The sequence below is a fragment of the Thalassophryne amazonica genome, chromosome 2, assembly GCF_902500255.1.
Source record: "Thalassophryne amazonica chromosome 2, fThaAma1.1, whole genome shotgun sequence".
NCBI classification, from domain to species: Eukaryota; Metazoa; Chordata; class Actinopteri; order Batrachoidiformes; family Batrachoididae; genus Thalassophryne; species Thalassophryne amazonica.
This window is the reverse complement of record NC_047104.1, coordinates 79,204,686-79,228,308: the sequence shown is the minus strand read 5'-3', so window position 1 is coordinate 79,228,308 and position 23,623 is coordinate 79,204,686. Positions and strand designations below refer to the sequence as shown.

At 40.0% G+C, this 23,623-nt stretch overlaps 1 protein-coding gene across 1 annotated transcript in view; it reads right to left on the bottom strand.

The window, feature by feature from the left end:
* LOC117526335 (MAM domain-containing glycosylphosphatidylinositol anchor protein 1) overlaps positions 1–23,623 on the bottom strand; it is a 1,010,161-nt gene that overhangs the window by 205,648 nt on the left and 780,890 nt on the right. The window contains exons 12-15 of the mRNA XM_034188407.1: positions 13,244–13,424; positions 12,261–12,284; positions 9,133–9,285; positions 3,631–3,792 (exon numbers count right to left, since the gene is read on the bottom strand). Coding sequence (XP_034044298.1) covers positions 3,631–3,792; positions 9,133–9,285; positions 12,261–12,284; positions 13,244–13,424 — 520 coding nt within the window. The remainder of the gene's footprint in view (positions 1–3,630; positions 3,793–9,132; positions 9,286–12,260; positions 12,285–13,243; positions 13,425–23,623) is intronic.

The following is a 23,623-nucleotide window of genomic DNA, read 5'->3' as shown; positions in this document are numbered from 1 at the left end:
TTTCCAACGTGAAGGCTTTGTTGATCCGGGACGTCGTCTGACTTCCACAAAAATGGCAGAAGACGTGGACATCAAGACTTTTTCGGCACATTCCACTGTTACAGGAGTTTTTTCATGGAAAGAGAAGCGGAGGGATGTGCCACGGAGCCGCTCATGGCGCGGGACAAAAGCACCTCCGTGTTGGTCTCACAGGACGGCTTTCAGATGGCTTTCAGACGGCTTTCAGTGGCTTTTCAGTCGTGTGACTATCCGAGAAATTGTGCATGAGCTGGACATGCCAGAACATGTCCTGTGAGGCTTCATCACGGCGTTGCTTTGCACCATGCGGCTCCACCGCGATGCGCAGAATTCCTGTGAGCACGCCTTGTGGGAGGAGTGGTCCAGCCCCCTCGTCGGATTTTCATTGTCAGGAAATTGGCTGATCGACTGCTGCTTTGCTTCATCAAAATTTTTTCAGAAAGTTTGAGAGACAGCCAAGTGGAAACCATTTGGAAAATTCAGATGGCTTTTGGTGAAGATCTTATGGGGATCACACAGATTAAGGACAATTACAACTGGATTAAAGATGGCCCACAGCAGCGGATGGCGCGCCGCGCACCGAACGGCGATCGACAAGCTCAAACGACCAGATCATTTCCATAGTGAACGCTTTGTTGATCCGGGACGTCATCTGACTACCAGAGACAGCTGGACATAGCACTTTTTCGGCACATTCCACTGTTACAAGAGTTTTTGTAATGGAAAGAGGAGCGGAGAAATTCACCACGGAGCCGCTCATGGCGCGAGACGAAGGCACCTCTGTGTTGGTCTCACAGGACAAGCCCTAACATGCCCAGCTCTTGCACCATTTGGAAAATTCAGACGGCTTTCGGTGGCTTTTCAGTCGTGTGACTATCTGAGAAATTGTGGATGAGCTGGACATGCCACAACATGTCCTGTGAGGCTTCATCACGGCGTTGCTTTTTGTTCTGTACCCTGCGCCTCCGTTCCGATGCGCGAATTCCTCCGCACGTCTTTTCATGCCGAAAAAGTGCTGATGTCAAACTCTTCTGCCAAGCGTTTACTTTGGAAATGAACAGCACATTCCACTGTTACAGGAGTTTTTTTGTCATGAAAAGACGTGCGGAGGAATTCGCGCATCGGGATGGAAGCGCAGGGCACAGAACAAAAAGTAACGCCGTCAAGGGGGCTGGACCACTCCTCCCACAAGGCATGCTCACAGGCGAATGACGCAACCGACTGGCGTGAAAAAACTCACGCATGCGCATGAAGGTTCAAGCTTGGCTGATGCAATCACACATGATTCAAATCCATATAGTTTTTGCAAAAAATAAAAAGGTCCGTTACTTTTCTAACAGACCTCATATATATATATATATATATATATGCATAGTCATTCAGTTTTTGAGAACTGTCTACTCCATGCAGATTTACCATAGAGTGCCATATTGTTTGTATGTCTTTGTAATTGATGGAAATAAAGTCCAAAACATATTCAGTGGCAGCTTTACCATCAGAGAGCCTCGTCCACAAACTACCACAGAAGACTCCAAGCTGTCATTGATGTTAAAGGGGGCAATACACAGTATTATGAACAGGGGTATGTAAACTTTTGATCAGGTTCATTTGGGCAGTTCTCTTGTCATTTTGATTTTAAAAGAGGAAACAGTTGTTTGACATTTAATGGCTTCACCCAACCACTAACCATGAGTGAAAAAAAGTTTTTGTGTTGTCATTCATATTCTCTTAAAAATGGGCAAAAGGTCTGCCAGGGTATGTAAACGTTTGAGCACAACTGTATGTATTTTGTAGTTGTATGTAATGAGTGTTAACTACCTCCGTTAACGAAGTTGGAGGAGGTTCTGTTTTGGCCCATTTGTTTGTTTCTTTGTGATCAGCCTGGAGCCCACAATTTTTCATATATCGGTATAAAATTCTTACTGAAGATTCATATCCTGAATGGAAAGAGTAATTCAATTTTCAAGGTCAAAGGTCAAAGTCAGGAAAAATCTTGTATAACTGGAAAAATCCTGATCTTTAACAGTAAATGAATTTTCAAAAATGCATAACTCTGTCAAGAAAAGATTTAAATTTATTTCATATTTTTGAGCATTATGTAGGATGGTATCCTTTTGCGACTGAAAACTTTGATCCAGCTCTCATCCAGATTACAGATTTTGTGGCCATTTAAATTTATCACTGAATATCCCTTTTAATGTATATTTTACATTATATCTTAATCAAACATGCTCCAATCACTCTCATATTTGAAAATAAGGTGCAGACTGGCATTCACTATCAACTGACAAAGTTTGATCCAGCTCTGATCCAGATTGTGGATTTTGTGGACATTTGAATTTAATATTGAAAAGCTCATTTGATGTACATTTTGCATTATGTCACAATCAAAAGCATCTCAATCACTCTCATTTGTGACAATGAGGTGCAAACTGGCACTTTCAGTGAATAACTTTGATCCACATCTGTATACATTTTGTTTTCTTTTTGACACACACACACTCACATTGCAGATTAATAGAATATTGAGATTAACAATGAAAAGCCCTTTTGATCTATACTTTGTATTCAATTTATGCTTTTGAAAAGCCACTTCTAACAGGACTTTAAACTTGATATTTCTTTCCAAGGTAAAAATTTAACACATTTAATATTTATTACAGTTTTGCACAATAAATCTTGTAATATACTTCTGTATTTGAAATATGTCATAGTATTACAGCCAGTAATAGCTGCCGTGCAGTGGCTATAGCAGTGCTTTATTCTGTCAGAAATGTTTTTTTTTTTTTCTTTTTTTAGGAAAAAAAAGTGGTACATACCATTACAGTTTGGGCTTGACATGATACCATTATAACAATGCATGTCCTTACCATCCCCCTCTAACCATATTCAAATGTCAGATTTAGATATTTTGCACAACATGGCCTTTGTAAAAGTAGCAGTTAAAGCAACAAGCTTTAAAGGCATGATCTTGAAAGAATCTGATTTTGATTGGAAAGACATAACTTTCAACAAGACTGGCTCTTATTCATGTCATTACAACTGCAATCATTGTGTGTGTTTCCTAATGTGTTCTCATACACAATACAACACTTGATGTCAGAATGAAAAAATGTTTCAGTGAACCCTGTCCGCTTAGGCTCAGAAAGATAAATCAACATTGGCACTGCGGTTGCGGTTGTGGTTGGTGTGGGTGGGTGTGTTTGTGTAAATGGATGAAGGTGTGCTTTTCATGTAAATTTAAGTTCCACCATCTTTTCCTGCTGTAATACATGTGCTTGTGCGCACGTGTACAGGAATGTTGGCCACAAGATCTATACATTCTAACTGTGTGACAGAGCATATTATGATGAACAGCTCCGCCAAATGACTGATTGTGTCTTGCTGCTGCTATAAATCACACACCCACTGCCCCCATCAACTCCATCCACACACAAACACATGCACATACAGTACACAAATACACTAAACACACACCCAAGTTTATGCCTGAAAACATCTACCAGACTCCACTTTCAATAGTCAGAACATTTCAGAACACCGAAAGGGCCTCTGTGTGTGTTTGTGTGTGTGTGTGTGCATGTATGTGTGTGTGATATTCTCCTTTCTCACCAATATGTTTGCCCTTCATGTGGTAGTAGAATGATACACAGTACGGCACTCTGCCTGATCCCTTGGGACCCCTGACTGAGGTAACGTTGAAGAGCGGGGACAACAGTCGAGCCTTGTCCCCTGGAACACGTGGCCGTGATGCTTCTATGTACATGTAGTACCCTGGAACCAAAAAGACGAGATGTCTCTAATCATCACTACATCGTGGTGTGTCGAGTACTTCATGGACACTGTTAAAGTATACTGTAAATTTTTTTAAAAGTATTTTCTTAACTTAATAAGTTAAGTAATTTAGTTGCTTTGAAATTTTAAGTTGACTGAACTTGAAAAAATAAGTTGAGGTAACTTTCTTAATATTTCAGGCACTGCAACATAATCTCATGCTTTTTCAAGTCATTGTCACAAAAGGATTCTCTTATTTCAGAAAAAAAATGCTCTATAACAATGAATAATTAATATAAAAAATAAATAAATAGAATACATATCATAATATAACTTTTTGTTTTTTGTGTAAGTGCCTGTTTGTTTGTTTTTTGTTCCGCTTCCAATATTCACCACCAACCTGTGTGCATGTAGGTTAACCCTTGAGTGTTTTTTTTTTTGGCAAAAGTCATGGTGACTGGGGTCCAAGTCATTTTTTTTTTATCTGTTTTTGTTGTTTTTTTTTCTGTATTTATCCCAAGTCCTTTGGGGCCAAAGGCCAAAATTTATTATTATAATTTGTTTCCTTCATTCTGGTTTGCACCAACCTTGGCACACATATGTAGGTGGGTTCAATAGTTGCCCAGACAAGGTCAAATTTCCAATTTGCATCAAATTTGGCACACATACAGTATGTGTACAGAAGTACTCAGTAAATCAAATTTGTCAAAGGTGATTCATTGGGATCAAGGTTATGTCTGTTTCTGGCCAAAACCTCATAGGTCCATTGGCTGATTTTGGCTGATTTTTACCAAACTTGGTATGTCAAAGAAGGTTGGCCTTGAAATTTCAATGTCATTCAGACAAAATGTGGCACACACTTTAGGTGGATTTTAGAATTGCCCTGGCAAGGTCAGCCAGAGGTTAAACAATTGAGTGAAGGTCAAGGTCATTGAGGTCAAGCGCTAGAATGCCATAGCCATCATTGTCTTCATTCCCACAGATAATGTTACCTAATAATTTTAAAAAGACTTGCACAGCATGAAATGTGAAATGGGCGGTGTGGAGGTGATTTCAAAAAGATGACGTTCTTGTTCTCTGAGAGGTTTGTGCACCCCTATGAACCTAAGAACTGTGTTGGCTCAAGCCTTCATGCTCCTGGTAGCCTCTCCCATGGCAAATTGGTCTCAGGCAAGGGGCTAGACTAACAATGGTTCACAATTACTCCATGAAAATGAGGAAGAGAAAACGTGACCTTGCCCAGAGGAAGACCAGGGCCCCTGTCTGGAGCAGGCCTGGACAGAGGGCCCGTCAGCAAGCACCTTGTGTGTGCACGGGGCGGCAGTTTGGAATATTTGGTGTTTTTGGAGTCCCTGAATGGAGTCCTGTATGGGCCTCCAGTGGAGTACTCCATTATTCTGTTGGGGAACTTCAAACACACGTGTGCAAAGACAGAAACACCTGGAGAAGCATGATTGGGAGGAACGGCATCCCTTATTAAACCTGGGGGGTGGTTTGTTGTTGATCTTCTGTGCTCGTCATGGGCTGTCCATAATGGACACCATGTTCGAACATAAGGATGCTCATAAATGTACATGGTACCAGAGCACCCTAGGCCAAAGGTTGCTGAACAATTTTGTAATCATATCATCTGCTCTGAGGCAACATGTTCTGGACACGTGGGTGAAGAGAAGATCAGAGCAGTCAACTGATCACCATTTTGTGATGAGTTGAATCCGAGGGTGGGGGGGGACTTTGGACAGACCTGGCAACCCCAAATGGATAGTGTGAGTGAACTGGGAATGTCTGGAGGAGCCCAATGTCCAACAGATCTTCAACTCACACCTCAGGTGGCACTTTCCTGGCATCCCTGTGGAGGTTGAGGACATTGAACCAAAATGGGCAATGTTCAAAGCTTCCATTGCTGAAGCTGAACTGGGGAGCTGTAGCCTAAAGGCCTTAGATGCCTCAAGGGGCGGCAACCCTGAAACACCGTGGTGGACACCGGTGGTCGTGGAAGCCGTCTGACTGAAGTCCTTCTGGGATATGTTATTATGTTATCAGCAGCCTCTGCTCTGAGGGAGACAAAGCACCTGAGGCTGATCAGGTGCGGCTCGTCAGGACTCACAGCTGTGGTGCATCTACACGGATTGGAACATGGTGGCATTTAAGTCTGGAGTACACAGTGTGTATTTGCCAGAGACTCGACCTTGTGACCAGACGGGTGAGATCGTCGTCTCGAGAGCCATCTCATCATCAGTGGATGCAGAGAACGTCCAGGTTTGATGCATGGTCTGTGAAAGAGGAGGGGGTGAGGTCTCACGCTCGTCAGCACACTTCCTGAGGTACGTTAGATTTTGTGACTAACATTTATACAGTCAGTAAATGTGGTGTCCCTCACACCTTATTATATTGAGCTGTATGTAGTCGTTTAATCAGCTTCCACTGCAGTGGAGTTTTGTGAACAGGGTGTTCCATGCCTGCAGGGTGGGAAGCTGATTAGTAATTAAGCCAGGAAGTGTTTGCTGTTTGTGCACCTTTGAGCGGTCTCTCTGTGTGTGGAGTGTGGACTCACATAATGATTTCTTCTTTCACAGACTCGGTTTGTCGCGGCCACCTGGGGGGTGTCGGCGGGGTCCTTGGGTCCGAACTGGTTCTGGCTCCGGACCGTTTTGTGCTGCTAGGAGCGCACCGCAAATCCACCACGCCAGACCGCGCACTTATTTATTTGTATTTTTTCACATCACTGTTATGTCATTAAATTTAGTTATCCTTTGTACCGTGCTCTGCTTATTTCATACTGGGTCCTTCAAACGCTGGTCGGTTCTCCGCGCTGCGTCCGACACATAACAATGTGCCCCCCTCCCCCACAACACCCCTAGATTAAAGGTCCAGTTTTGAAGCCGTTTTGTACTACAACTACTAATACTGCTTAAAATAATAATAATTTCGACAAGTAAAATGTTTAGAGAATTTAAATGTTAGAATAGTTACATTTATAAACAATGTAGGTTTGAAATTGCAAGTTTTACTGTTACAGTGCTGTCAACAGTTAAATATGAGGTCAAGAAAGAGGTCTTTATTTTACTTTTTATAAAACAAGTATTTGTTTTCATTGAAGTCAAGAAAGGGTGACTATAAAGTGAGTTTTGGCAAAACAGGTATCATTGTCATGTTGACATGGGTTGTTGTCGGCAGCTGGGGAAAGTAACTAAAAAAGTAACTAGTAATCTAACTTAGTTACTTTTACAATTGAGTAATCAGTAAAGTAACTAAGTTACTTTTTCAAGGAGTAATCAGTAATTGGATTACTTTTTCAAAGTAACTGTGGCAACACTGGTGGCTGGTGTCTTCCTTAAAGATAAGGTGAGAAGCTCAGTCATCTGTGAGGAGCTCAGAGTAAAGTTCTGATTCTTTATGTTGAAAGGAGTCAGCTGAGATGGTCCAGGCATCTGGTAAGGATAAGCCCCCTAGGTGCCTTCCTAGGGAGGTGTTCCAGGCACGTTCATCTGGGAGGAGACCCAAGGGAAAAACCGGGACTAGGTGGAGAGATTATATATTCACAGTGGCCTGGGAACATCTAGGTATCCCCCAGTCAGAGGTTGTTAATGTGGCCCAGGAAAGGAAGTTTGGGGTCCCTTGCTGGAGCTTTTGCCCTCACAACCCAATCCTGGATAAGTGGTTGAAGATGAGTGAGACTTTGTTGTTTTGAAGTGGGTGCATTACCAACCTGTATGACTGAGAACCTACACAGAGTGTATTACCAACATGACACCAAGCTGTTTGTGGCAACAAAGACAACTTTCATTATATTCACAAAATATTGTTAAGGGGCAGTAAGCCATTTATCTGTGTGAAGTTATGCTGTTTTAGTATTGTGCAACAGGAGGCTGTCCCCAGAAGTGGTTAAATCCCACGATATCACGTAGGGTTTATAACGAGACTGCGCTTCCTTATAAATGTCTTCATGTAGCTATTAGCTCTAAATGTATTTCCCAAATTTGGGAAATACATTTAGAGCTAAGAGCTACATAAAGACATTTATTCTTACCAGTGATAACATGTTGCTGGTGTAGTGCAGGACATTGCAAATGTTGAAGCTGGTGGCGGAACCTTCCTCTCTTATGGAAATGGATTCTTCAAAAAAAAAAAAACAACTTTAATGCAAGCACAACACAAAATTATAACACGTTAAAAAAAAAAAAAATCACAAATTCACAGGAATGACACTAAATTAGATGTACATGTTCATTGTTGACATGCTGACTTTAGGTGTATGTATGGGTTTTTTATGCTTTTTTCAGAAGTGAAGACTTTCAAGCAGAGCACAGAGTTAGCTACTTAGCAATCAATGCTTACTACGCTAACAATGCTGACTGTGTCTGCACACGTGAGACAATGATGTTACTTTAATACAAGTTTAGACTTAAAATATCCTTGTTTGTTAAAGTACCCTTACTGCCAATGGGATAAGTAACGTTAAATGGTGCTTTCGTGCAGACTACGGACTAAAAGTCACAAAAACACTTGCCAGCCTCACCTCCAACAAAGCCGTGGTCAAATCTCAGCCATCTTGCCTCCTGGTGCTCACCAGTCGGTGTCTGTAAACAGTGTTCCTGTGACTGAAAAATTTCCAGGACTTATAGCCCAGCCCATTCCGGCCATTGTGGTCCTGTAATCACTTTTTCAGCTTTTCTCTGCTTTGCTAGAATGTCCGGTGAGCCGTGAGAGGCCAAGAGATCTTCTCATTTCAGGTCACTTTGAACAGTTCTCTCTATAGTCTCTCCTCCACCACCAAATACAGAAATATCCACAACTCATGGCTGGACCACAGTTTTGTGCGAGCAAAAAACTTAACTTGCATGAAACAAAAGAAAAGCACAGTCACTGTAATGCTGCTGCAAGTATTTACAAATCGCTGGTTTGATCCTTGTGTTGGACGGTGCTCTCATGACTCCTCCAGTGATGACATTCTCTGGCCAATCAGTTGCCAGAAGCCTGTTGAGCTAACATTTTAGTATCGGCTTGGCTTGCTGGGAACTTCTCCTGAGCAGATACCAAAAAAGCACCAGGTGCCAGGTACTTTCCTCAATAAAAAAGCAAAAAAAAAAAAAAAACCTTTCTGTGGTGCACCTTGTTTTTTCCTGAAATACGTGTTGAAATACATGAAAAGGTGTGATACTGTGTTGCAATAGTTAAATTATACACATTACCTCAACTCATCTTTTTCCAGTTCAGTCAACTTAACATTTTAAGACATCCTAGACACTAAGTTTGTGAAATTAAATCAGATTTTTGTTTTTCTTCTTCTTCTTCTTCTTCTTTTTTTACAGTGTAAGACAAACTCTTCAGCTTTCTCACCCTCTTTAGTTCCACTTCGGTCAGTCTCAGGGCCAGTATTGGCAGATCTTTTGGGATTCTGGGTCAGGTGGTTCTGTCTTGTCCAGTCAAAGATATCGCTCCGGTCTTGAGAGAAGCCACAGATCCGCTCATCCTCAAAACCACACACATGGTCTGAATTGTGTTTGTGATAATAAAACAGAGATGAACACACATAAGTTCGCTTCCATAACAAGGTTCTAATTTTTCCAACTACGTGATATATTATTTCAATATGGTGCATCCAGAAAGTATTCACAGCACTTCACTTTTTCCACATTTTGTTAAGTTACAGCATTATTCCTAAATGGATGAAATTCTCTTTTTTTCCCTCAAGATTCTACATTCAATACCTCATAATGTCAATATGGATTTTTTTGTGTGAGATTTTTGCAAATTTAGTAATAATAATTTAAAAAAACTAAGAAATCACATGTACATAAGTATTCACACCCTTTGCCATGAAGCTCAAAATTGAGATTCATGGCAAAGGGTGTGAATACTTTACTGAAAAAAGTTTGAAGAACCTAAATAAGATGTGAGGACTTTCCAGGCATATGAGAGGCAAATAAAGAAAAATGCTTAAAATGGCGGGGGGTTAAGACGGCCGTAGTTTGGGGTCTAGGAGCAAAACCCTCCAGAAGCTGAATGTTTATAGCCATGCTAATGCCCCCCAAAACCATTTACTAAAAATAAAGTCTGAAAGACCTAAATGAGATTGTGAGGACTTTCCAGGCATGTGAGAGGCAAATAAAAAAAATGGTTAAAGTGGCGGGGGGTTAAGATAGCTGTAGTTTGGGGGGCTCTGGGGGAAACACAGCTTTTAGCTATGCTAATACTCCCCAGAAGCATTTACTGAAAATAAAGTCTAAAAGACCTAAATAACATGGAGAGATGCTGAAAAGCTTCACTTGTTCATGTCCGCGATTTATAATAATAATAATTAGCTACGGCATTGTGAATTTTATGCCACACTTAAAATGAGAGATACTACACAATTAATTTTGCTGAGTAAAATTTACTCTGCTGGGATAACATTTGATCCCAGTCTAAACAGAGTAAAAACCACTGTATTGTAGAGTGAAATCAGCTCTACCAATGTCGCTGACCGAACGGCAGCCCCTACCCAGCCCTGCCTCCACTGCACATGTGTCATGACGGAGCTCAGAAGCTCTGTGAATGGTTTTTACCCAAAGGGATAAAATGGATTAATGGGATTATTAACCATCAGGTGACAAGGTAAAACCTCTTAAATCATTCTAAAGTCAGTTTCAAGCAGAAACAAGGCCGTTTCAAGCAGAAATGAGGCATTAATCCATGACACTTTGAAATGACAGACGGTCAGTGAATGCAAAAGCTAGCAGCTCGTGTAGCTTCAGCATGGCTGATGACGCATGTGCAGTGAAGACAGGGCTGACGGAGTTTTAGGGCAGACCATTCGGTCAGTGACATAGTGTAGTCAATGCAAGTGGTTTTACTGCAACAAGCGTTGATTTTACACTACGTTGAGTTGATTTAGCCCTTTGGTAGAGTATTTTGAACTCTATTTAGACTGGGATCAAATGCTATCCCAGCAGAGTAAATTGTACTTAGCAAAATTTCCTGTGTATTTTTTTCCAGAGTTTTTTATGAAATAATGCATGAGCAATAACAACAAACAAAAATGGAGAAGTTGGAATGAATTAATGTGCCTGAAGAGCTTGATAGTGTTTTTGTTTTTGTTTTTTTTCATGGTGCATAAATTGGGTTAGAGAATTTTTGCAATTTGTATGTAAAGCCCTCCAGGTTTCTCAGATATGCACAAAACACCATTCGCCCTATTGAGATATCCCATAATCCCTTGCGCACCAGAGAGCCACTGCAGTCTAAATAACAGAAACAACATGACGACAATTGCAAATGAACATTATACTACCAAAATGTAATTTTTTATGCTTTTCATCACATTAATAAGAGACTGCATGCATGAGACCCTGACAACTTGCAAAAACAAATATTCCCAATAATCCATGTTTGCTATGTTTAATCTGCATGGAATTTAATAAACACAAACCGAATTTCAGGCATTATATATATATATATTACTCTGGAAAAAGAGGAAACTTCACTTTCCCCCAGAAAGACATGAACAGGAAACAACTGCTGCTCACAGCAAATCCCATTAAATATAACAGAGAAACAACCTGAGCTTCTCGTATGTTTACATAAAACAAACAATAACAACGTCTAAAAAAACAGATAGTATATTCAAAAGAGTTTTAGGCACAATATACAAAGAGTTCTATGTTGTGATGTCAATGCTGTTGTCCATGAGCAGTGGTTGAAGTGCAGCCTTAACAGACCGACTCATTGCAGTTCTCATTGTTAATGACATCTCACAGCGCAGCAACCTCTTCGAAGTTTTGCAAGATTTTGCGGGATTTGAAACCTCAATAGGGCGAATGGGCTTTTAGATGCATGTGGCCTGTGTTCCCAGGGAGGATGTCTTGTGTCTGCTTCTTTGTTTCAGAAAAATAATCTATTACTATTCACACCCTGCTCCACTACATGGCGCTCCTTTCAATTTGCTCTGTTGTTCTCGCAGTCTGTTCCAATCTGCTTAGTTTAATTGCCTCACCCTGGCTGAGCCAACTGCTACTCCTGCCGGAAAAATGTTGTGTGTCTCTTAATGAAGAAAACAGACAAGATCCAATTGACTGAGAAAGAAAGAGGGATGACAGGAGAGAAGCTAAAACAAAATTACTGGTAGTGAACCCAAGAGGGAAAGACAAAGAGGGCTGACTGAAAGAAAAAAGTGACTATTTCATGAAAAGTCAAAATGTTCCTCACTTTGTAGAAAATCATGCTGAGATACAGAATTTTCATTTTCATTTGCTGTTTTACATCATGGTGTTATCTCCATTTCCTCCTTAGCAACAAGATTCATAAAAGCTGAGGCAAGTGTTCCTCTGGCATATACTGGCACTGCTTCTATCATACAGAATAATTGACTTACATCAAAATTCAAAATGTCAACAATATGGAAACCAACCGTCAATTGTCACAAAAAACTATGTTTACATGATGAAATGTGACAGAGTAGAAAATGGTAGTTGAGGTAGAAGTCTTACCTGAAGGTCTTGGGTAAGTGTAAGCTGCATGAACAATGAAATAATATTGATTAAAACCAGGAACCATATCTATCTATCTATCTATCTATCTATCTATCTATCTATCTATCTATCTATCTATCTATCTATCTATCTATCTATCTATCTATCTATCTATCTATCTATCTATCTATCTATCTATCTATCTATCTATCTATCTATCTATCTATCTATCTATCTATCTATCTATCTATCTATCTATCTATCTATCTATCTATCTATCTATCTATCTATCTATCTATCTATCTATCTATCTATCTATCTATCTATCTATCTGTCTGTCTGTCTGTCTGTCTGTCTATCTATCTGTCTGTCTGTCTGTCTGTCTGTCTGTCTATCTATCTATCACAGAATAAATAAATAAACAACAGCAATCGGGATCCGGATCATCGCCAAAAATCAACTGAGTCCTAGATGCTTGAACATCTATCTGTGGTGCCAATCTCTGTAGTAGTTTTGACATAATCCTTAAAAACCTAGAAAGTGAAATCCTGAGCCATAATCCGGATCCAGATCCAGATCACCTCCAAAATTCAATGGAGTCTTCCATGGTTTAATATCTACCTGTGGTGCACATATGGTGACAAATCCATAAAGTAGTTTTGACGTAATCTTTCAAAGTCTATGTAAAGTGTAATCATGATCCAAAAATCTTGATCCAGGATCCAGATCACCTTTAAAATTTAATGGAGTCTTCCATGGCCTAATATCTATCTGTGGTGAAAATTTCATCAAAAATCCTTGCAGTTGTTTTGACTTAATCAGCGAACAGGCAGACAGACAAATAAATAAACAAATAAACCCAATGATTTTATTATATCCTTGACGCGGACGCAATAAATAAATAAGTTTTTAAACACACAGTTTCCTATCACAGATACTGTAGATATATGCCTTATATCCAGTCATCTATGTATTGTGTCTAATCTACAGATGTAACTCACGTTCTGAATAGTGGATGATGCGGCTGACATAGTCTCCCGTGCTGTAGGTTGTGATGGGGGCCAGCCGGACTTCATAGGACATAGGGATTCTCAGGTCTGGTATGGTGTGAGACATTAGCACACCCTTCTGTGGCTCCACGCCATTGAGGTCAATTTGCTTGGAAAGTACATTCTGCTTGTTCTGAAATTACACAGCACACATGCATGCACACACACACAAGGCAAATCATGCAGACATTTTAAGACATATTTGCATAGATTTTCACATCAATACAGCAGCAAATGAGGAGTAAAACATAAAAATCATCAGGGATACACAATTATATCAGCACAACATTGGTGTTGGCCAAAGCTTTAAAAAAGTTAATGTTTTGGCATTGGCATATATGTAAATTTCTGCCAACAAACTCTCAGATAAGGCTCAGATTAAGGCTGAATGTAGCATTTGTGCTTCTCTCTATAAGACTCAGTGCAATCTCAGCAATATGTCATCTTTTTAGGGGCACGCAACTGTATTGGTATTTGATGAAATACATATAAGATGTTGTTTGTTTGGGTTTATTGCACTGTACTATACTGAATCCTGGAAATGCTGCCAGGCCGAGTTCCCTGCTTTGCCTGCTGATAAAAAATAAATAAATAAATTATAGGCCAGCTTGCTAGTCAGATGAAGTTTGTCTTCATTAATTGGGCTCAAAAGGATGGCAATGAATAAAGTTCATGCGAAAGAATAGGACAGTCTCCCATTGCTGATTTTTGTGATCTGATTGCCTGTGTTTTTTGCAGGACAAACAATTGGATGTTTGGGGCTTGGACCGAGGTGTTAATGGTGGTAAAGCAGTATTTTTGAACATTTTAAGCAATTGGGAAAGTTTTAAACATTCCTGTGCAAAAGTTTTAAACCTATTAAGAAAATGTGTAATGTTGGACTAAATTATGATCTGGACAACTGAGACCTACCATTCTCTGAGCAGAAGTTTCCTTCTGATCCTCTCTGCAATCTGAAATCCATTATAAGCATGTTGTAGCCCGCACATTTCAACATAAAACAGATTTCAGACACTTTCAGTTTATAGAAAAGTGTAGGATAAACACAAAAGTAGCATTACAAAAATAATTGTATCATGGGAATTGTATGTATATGTATTTTTGAGAAGAAAATAAAATCAAGCCAGATTTCCACAATGTTGAAATAGCTGGATACTGGAGTTTTTTAAAAAAAAATTGGCAATGGAAGACTACCCTTAGATCAAAAATTTTGTTCAATGAAGTGTGCAAAATTTGACACTGGGTTGTTACATTGCTGTTTGTGGCTTACGGAAAATGACTTTTCACACAACTAGTCAGCACTTTTTTGTTGTTGCTGTTGATTTTTTGTGTTTATATATATATATATATATATATATATATATATATATATATATATATATATATATATATATATATATATATATATAAAGCTGTGGTAATGGCTTATCTTTTAGGTTTTCATGAGCTATTTTAATTTTGCGTGCTATATAATAATTTTATTTCCAATGTGAACAAATTTGTTTGAATTGTCTCAAGGAATCATCATGCAAACCTGTTTGATTTACTTTTTTTTTTTTTTTTAACATGCATGTTACTTATGTCAAAATTGTAGCATATCTTTTATTTTGTGCCAAAGGGAACTCATTGTCCATCACTGGGTTGTTACAGTGCTGTCTGTAGTTCACAGAAAATTGCATAATGTCCCTAGTGTTACTGTGGCCATTTTAGATGACATGAAAGATTATTGTTTTCTTCAATGAAAAAGCATTCCACACACAAGTATTTATAAAAATCCAAAATTGTGTATCCCTAAAACATACAGAAACAGTTAAGAAAGAAAGAAAGAAAAAAAGAAAGAAAATAGTTGTGTCACAAGGTTGACAGCTTGACAGTACACGGTAAAGATTAACATCAGAAGATAAGGCTAATTTGACAGAAATGGTAAACATCACACCAAGACAGGCAGGCATTCTTTGTCTTCTCCTTTTCTTTTTTTCCTGCCCTGCCAAGTAAAAAAAAATGCAATTTTTACCAGTAGCAACACAGACCTCTAATTGATCTCCCATCTGGAGGATTTAAACACCAACATTATTTGCTCGCATGACAGGTTTTCATACTGAAACAATATCCTCAATATAAGTGTACACTTCCTCAGACATTTCCTTTGAATTTTAACAGCAGAATCATATATGAATATACTAATAATCAGTACCACACTATGTTGTTTTACATTTCCACATGTGCATGAATTTCCATTTGTGGTCCTAACTGTAAATTTGGGCCTGCAGCCTTTTCTGGGCACTTAGCCAGACAGCACAGCTCAGATTTGGATTGCAGACTGCATTAAGATTTCCATCTTATCATTGAGACAAAACAAATTAATCCAGCTGCCAATAATGTAGGAGCGAGTAATTACACAGAATCTTTTGTTACATAATGGTTTGCATGAGGATAAATCAAAGGGAGCTTAAGCTCAGTACAGGAAGCTAGTTAGTAGTTAGTGTCCAATCTTAGCCTTCTGCCTTCTCTGCTTCACTCTATTAATTTCGTGTACACAAAGGGTTGCATTATTGTGTAAATGTTTGACACATTTAATATAACAAAACTTAAAAAAATACTATGTATCTAATATTTATGAAAAATATAAACAACGTCTACAAATACTGTTCATTTATTTTAAAAGATTTCGAACAAAATTGTTCTGCATTATAATAATATTATTTATTTATTTATGTTTCTGAGGAAAGACGTGAAAATTAAGTTTAATGTACACCCGACTTGCACCCGCACTGGGCTGGACGCATGAACTGCATGAAAGGGATTCGTTGTGTTTATTAATTTTTCTGAGGAGAGAAATAAATTTAAGTTTAATGCGCCTGGTCAGTGCACACTAGCCGTGCATGTGTGGGAAAAGGCTTGACACACTGGTCGGCCACGGACAGCCTGCACAAACCAAATTTATTGTGTTTATTATTTTTATTTATTTATTACTCTGAGGACGGAAGTGGATTTAAGTTTAATGCTCCTGGTTGGTGCACACCCACTGTGCACGCGTTGGAATGGGCTGGATATGTCCTGTCTGTTCATGGGCAGCCTACACAAACCAGATTTTTTGTGTTTTATTTATTATTCTGAGGACAGAAGTGGATTAAGTTTAATGTTCCTGATCAGCACACACCCAACGTGCATGTATGGACAGTGTGCTGGACATCACCTGTGTGTTGAATGTGGACTACACCAGCACTCCGCCTTTATTTTTTTACATTTTATTATTTATTGGAGCTTCCAGAGGATCACAGAGCCCGCGTGTATGATGCAGTATGAGTGTGCATTGCTTGAGATTTGTGACCGTACTTTTCACCACTCCCGATGCCATTCAGTGAACATTTGGCCATCATGTACATGAGCGTCAGGAGGACCAATTCAGTAACATTCCCCATGAGAAAGTTATCAACTTCTCACTGTTAAATGCTCACTGGGTATGCGCCAACCAGGAGCATTAAACTTATTTTCCACTTATTTCCTCAGAAAAATAAATAAATAGTAAATACAATGAATCTAGTTCATGCAGCTTGTGCATCCAGCACACGCATGCAGGTCTGGAGGGTGCTGGAAGGCTTCAGAGCAGGGTGGCTGGAGTGTTTAGTTGCTTCCAGAAGCGCTGTTCCTCTCTGATCATATAAAAAGAAAAGTGAGGGTAAGGAGCTGCCCACTTGAATATTTGGCAAGGGACTTCATCGCTCAACCAATGCATGGGTGCTGCCCCGCGACTGAGGTGAGGGGACAGTGAATGCCTGTGGATCTCGCACTGAACTGCGCAAATGTCCTCACTGATGCTGTTTGCTGGCTGTCGCAGCCCAGTAAGACACTAGCCTAAGATAAGAAACACAAAGACCCTAAACTCTTTGACCTTCATTGCACTGAAAAGATATCAGCATTGACAGACTTCTGTTAAATGACTTCATGAACTCCATAAGCTCTTCCCAGGTGTCTCTTGATCTCAAAGGCAGCATATCCAGAGACATCAGTGTCAGCGCTTACATCTGTAAATGTCTACACAAAAACACTTTCGCAACAAAGAAATACACGTCCGATGGTCAAGTCCTGGAAATAATTGAATTCCTGGATCTTAGTCTTGATGCAAGTAAACTCTCAGCTTGTTAAGTGGTGCAATCAGGGAATCCATTGATGACTCAAAGATCACAGCAACGTCCATGAATGCAAGGTCAGTCAAGTTTTCCTTGTACGCACACACACACACACACACACACACACACACACACACACACACACACACACTCAACAAAAATATAAACGCAACACTTTTGGTTTTGCTCCCATTTTGTATGAGATGAACTCAAAGATCTAAAACTTTTTCCACATACACAATATCACCATTTCCCTCAAATATTGTTCACAAACCAGTCGAAATCTGTGATAGTGAGCACTTCTCCTTTGCTGAGATAATCCATCCCACCTCACAGGTGTGCCATACCAAGATGCTGATTAGACACCATGATTAGTGCACAGGGTTTTCAGAACAAGATATCAAGGAACAAATAATTGATAAGAAATTATGTAAATTAGTAACATAATGCTTCAATTCAATTGTGTTTCTGCTTTCCATGAGCCCAAACTTATACAATGTTAGTTCACATAAGAGCTTGCAACTGTCACCATTTACTGACAGATACATCATAGCTGTATGAATTACGTGGTAATGGCACACTGTGGGTGTACAAAGGTGTGATGATTGAGTGGCCGACCTAATGCATTAGATTGAGTTCACTGTCAGGTCTTTAAGCAGCTACGAGAGGAGACAGATACACAGCTAATGGATCCTTCTCTGTGTGGGTGGAAAAACATGGCGGGGGCTCTATTAAAACTCCTGGTAACACAAACGCAGACCTAACTTAAATAAAAAAAAGAGAAAAATGAGCATATTCGGAGAATTGCAATGACTGGATACTACTATTGATATTTTATTCACTAATTTCTAATCCACATCTCATGTTTGTTTCTTAAATAATACCTGAAATTCTTAAGTAATGAGTGCATGTCTATATATATATATATATATATATATATATATATATATATATATATATATATAAACACATACACACACATATATATGATTCAATGAAAATGTTTTATAAAATATGTTTTTTTAAATTTTTGCAAATATATTAAAAATAAACAGCCTCAAGTCTTCTTGCTTATGATGCCACAAGGTTAGTCCACCTACCATTGGTCAATTTTGCCCATTACTCTTTGTAGCACCTCTCAAGTTCCATCGGGTTGGATGGGGAGCATTGGTGCACAGCCATTTTTAGATCTCTCCAGAAATGTTCTTTTGGATTCAGGTCTGGGCTCTGGCTGGGCCACTCAAGGACATTCACAGAGTTGTCCTGAAACCACACCTTTGATATCTTGGCTGTGTACTTAGGATCATTGTCCTGCTGAAAGATGAACCGTCACCCCGGTCTGAGGTCATGAGCGCTCTGGAGCAGGTTTTCATCCAGGATGTCTCTGTACATTGCTGCATTCATCTTTCCCTCAGGTTCCTGTCATTGAAAAACATCTCCACAGCATAATGATGCCACCACAATGCTTCACTGTAGAGATGGTGCCTGGTTTCTTCCAAACACGATGCCTGGCATTCACATCAAAGACTTCAATCTTTGTCTCATCAGACCAGAAAATTTTGTTTCTCATGTTCTGAGAGTCCTTCAGGTGTCTTTTGGCAAACTCCAGGTTAGGTGCCATGTGTCTTTAACTCAGGAGTGGCTTCCATCTGGCCACTCTACCATAGAAGCCTGACTGGTGGATTGCTGCAGAGATGGTTGTCCTTCTGGAAGGTTGTCCTCTCTCTGCAGACGAATGCTGGAGCTCTGAAAGAGTGACCATCGGATTATTGACCACCTTCCTGACTAAGGACTTTCTTCCCCAGTTACTCAGTTTTGAAGGGCAGCCAGCTCTAGGAAGAGTCCTGGTGGATCTGAACTTCTTCCAGAGTCACCTGACCAGATTTTGAACCCCTAACCTGTTGTTCCACAGGCAGCAATCCTACCACTACACTATCCACTGGTATATCTACTGAGCTGAGGATGAAGATTGTGGCCAGAATAAAGGAGATGGCAGCACAACCAAGAGTATGACTCCCCCGGCTCACTGACAAAGTCCTGTCAGAAGAAAGGCTTGTAGGCATTAACACAGCCCTACTCACCATCCCTACTGCCAGCATTACAGAAACCAGTAGCTCATATATGTTGTTGTGGAATATCTCATGATGTCAGACAATGGATATTAGACAGCCAGACCAAGGATCACAGAATTCAGATTATATGATGCAGAGAGAGATTTATTTACAGTTGAAGCAGCAAAATAATAAACAGATGCATCCCGAGAAGTTCAAAGGGGGTATCTCATGCAACGCACCCCACAAGCCTTCTGCCTTACCCACTCTGAGTGCCGTGTTAAGGACCTTTGCTATAGTAAAAATAAATCCATATTACAAACATAGCCACAAACATAGCCACTGGCTAGTTTGGGCCATGATCAAATGTCTAGTCATGAACCTGGAAAAACATAGCATGTCCTATCAACAAAGGTTCATCGGTGAGGAGTGACCCTGGTCCAGCAGGCTGTGCCTGCAGAGATAGGGAAACAGCTATTTGTGTTCACCCATATACAGTAGTGTTCAGAATCATAGTAGTATTGTGTGACTAAAAAGATTAATTAATTTTGAGTATATTTCTTATTGTTACATGAGAAACAAGGTACCAGTACATTCAGTAGATTCTCACAAATCCAGCAAGACCAAGCTTTCATAATATGCACACTCTTAAGGCTATGAAACTGGGCTATTAGTAAAAAAAAAAGTAGAAAAGGGGGTGTTCACAATAATAGTAGCATCTGCTGTTGACGCTACAAACTCAAAACTATTATGTTCAAACTGCTTTTTTTAGCAATCCTGTGAATCACTAAACTAGTATTTAGTTGTATAACCACAGTTTTTCATGATTTCTTCATATCTGCGAGGCATTAATTTTGTTGGTTTGGAACCAAGATTTTGCTCGTTTAGTAGTGTGGTTGGGGTCACTGTCTTGTTGAAACACCCATTTCAATGGCATGTCCTCTTCAGCATAAGGCAGCATGACCTCTTCAAGTATTTTGACATATCCAAACTGATCCATGATACCTGGTATGCGATATATAGGCCCAACACCATAGTAGGAGAAACATGCCCATATCATAATACTTGCACCACCATGCTTCACTGTCTTCACTGTGAACTGTGGCTTGAATTCAGAGTTTAGGGTCATCTCAAAAAGAACAATTTTACTCTCATCAATCCACAAAATATTCCTCCATTTCTCTTTAGGCCAGTTGATGTGTTCTTTGGCAAATTGTAACCTCTTCTGCACGTCTTTTATTTAACAGAGGGACTTTGCGGGGGATTCTTGCAAATAAATTAGCTTCAGACAGGCGTCTTCTAACTGTCACAGCACTTACAGGTAACTCCAGACTGTCTTTGATCATCCTGGAACTGATCAATGGGTGAGCCTTTGCCATTCTGGTTATTCTTCTGTCCATTTTGATGGTTGTTTTCCACTTTCTTCCATGCGTCTCTGGTTTTTTGTCCATTTTAAAGCATTGGAGATCATTGTAGATGAACAGCCTATACTTTTCCCCTCTCCAATCAACTTTTTAATCAAACTATGGTGTTCTTCTGAACAATGTCTTGAATGTCCCATTTTCCTCAGGCTTTCAAACAGAAAAGCATGTTCAACAGGTGCTGGCTTCATCCTTGAATAGGGGACACCTGATTCACACCTGTTTGTTCCACAAAATTGACGAACTCACTGACTGTATGACACACAACTATTATTGTGAACACCCCTTTTTCTACTTTTTTTTACTAATAGCCCAATTTCATAGCCTTAAGAGTGTGCATATCATAAATGCTTGGTCTTATTGGATTTGTGAGAATCTACTGAATATACTGGTACCTTGTTTCCCATGTAACAATAAGAAATATATTCAAAACCTGGATTAATCTTTTTAGTCACAGAGCACTATTATTCTGAACACTACTGTATATCACTGACACAGTAATCCTTGAGACACTTGGGTATAACATCAAGAACACCAAAAAAAGAGAGCCTTTTATTGTGTCCAGCCTAAGGCACACCTGTACAATAATCATGCTGTCTAATCAGCATCTTGATATGCCACACCTGTGAGGTGGGATGGAGTATCTCGGCAAAGGAGAAGTGCCCACTAACAGATTTATGAACAACATTTGAAAGAAATAGGTCTTTTGTGTATATAGAAATATTTTAGATCTTTGAGTTCAGCTCATGAAAAATGGGAGCAAAAACAAAGGTGTGGTTACATTCCATTACGTTACCCAAAGCTCATGACCAGAGGTGAAGATAGGACCATAAATTGTAGGTATGCAGTGATCCCAATACCAGTATTGGGTATCCGCCCAATCCCATTTTCATTTACTGGTATTCATAAAAATTCTATGATACTCCGTGATCTGATACCACTTTACAGCAGTGTGACGTTCCTCGGCCTCTTTTAGCAGTAACGGTACATGTAATAAGTGCAGCTTATTCGTAGCTTTGGAGGCCAGGCTGGGCGAATTGGAGGCTCGGCTCCGCACCGTGGAAAATTCTACAGCTAGCCAGGCCCCTGTAGTCGGTGCGGACCAAGGTAGCTTAGCCGCCGTTAGTTCCCCCCTGGCAGACCCCGTGCAGTCGGGAAGGCAGGCTGACTGGGTGACTGTGAGGAGGAAGCGTAGCCCTAAACAGAAGCCCCGTGTACACCGTCAACCCGTTCACATCTCTAACCGTTTTTCCCCACTCGACGATACACTCGCCGAGGATCAAACTCTGGTTATTGGCGACTCTGTTTTGAGAAATGTGAAGTTAGCGACACCAGCAACCATTGTCAATTGTCTTCCGGGGGCCAGAGCAGGCGACATCGAAGGACATTTGAAATTGCTGGCTAAGGCTAAGCGTAAATTGGTAAGATTGTAATTCACGTCGGCAGTAATGACACTCGGTTACGCCAATCGGAGGTCACTAAAATTAACATTGAATCGGTGTGTAACTTTGCAAAAACAATGTCGGACTCTGTTGTTTTCTCTGGGCCCCTCCCCAATCAGACCGGGAGTGACATGTTTAGCCGCATGTTCTCCTTGAATTGCTGGCTGTCTGAGTGGTGTCCAAAAAATGAGGTGGGCTTCATTGATAATTGGCAAAGCTTCTGGGGAAAACCTGGTCTTGTTAGGAGAGACGGCATCCATCCCACTTTAGAGGGAGCAGCTCTCATTTCTAGAAATCTGGCCAATTTTTTGGGATCCTCCAAACTGTGACTGTCTAGCGTTGGGACCAGGAGGCAGAGCTGTGGTCTTATACACCTCTCTGCAGCTTCTCTCCCCCTGCCATCCCCCTATTACCCCATCCCCGTAGAGACGGTGCCTGCTCCCAGACCACCAATAACTAGCAAAAATCTATTTAAGCATAAAAATTCAAAAAGAAAAAATAATATAGCACCTTCAATTGCACCACAGACTAAAACAGTTAAATGTGGTCTATTAAACATTAGGTCTCTTTCTTCTAAGTCCCTGTTGGTAAATGATATAATAATTGATCAACGTATTGATTTATTCTGCCTAACAGAAACTTGGTTACAGCAGGATGAATATGTTAGTTTAAATGAGTCAACACCCCCGAGTCACACTAACTGTCAGAATGCTCGTAGCACAGGCCGGGGCGGAGGATTAGCAGCAATCTTCCATTCCAGCTTATTAATTAATCAAAAACCTAGACAGAGCTTTAATTCATTTGAAAGCTTGTCTCTTAGTCTTGTCCATCCAAATTGGAAGTCCCAAAAACCAGTTTATTTGTTATTATCTATCGTCCACCTGGTCGTTACTGTGAGTTTCTCTGTGAATTTCAGACCTTTTGTCTGACTTAGTGCTTAGCTCAGATAAGATAATTATAGTGGGCGATTTTAACATCCACACAGATGCTGAGAATGACAGCCTCAACACTGCATTTAATCTATTATTAGACTCTATCAGCTTTGCTCAAAAAGTAAATGAGTCCACCCACCACTTTAATCATATTTTAGATCTTGTTCTGACTTATGGTATGGAAATAGAAGACTTAACAGTATTCCCTGAAAACTCCCTTTTGTCTGATCATTTTTTAATAACATTTACATTTACCCTGATGGACTACCCTGCAGTGGGGAATAAGTTTCATTACACTAGAAGTCTTTCAGAAAGCGCTGTAACTAGGTTTAAGGATATGATTCCTTCTTTATGTT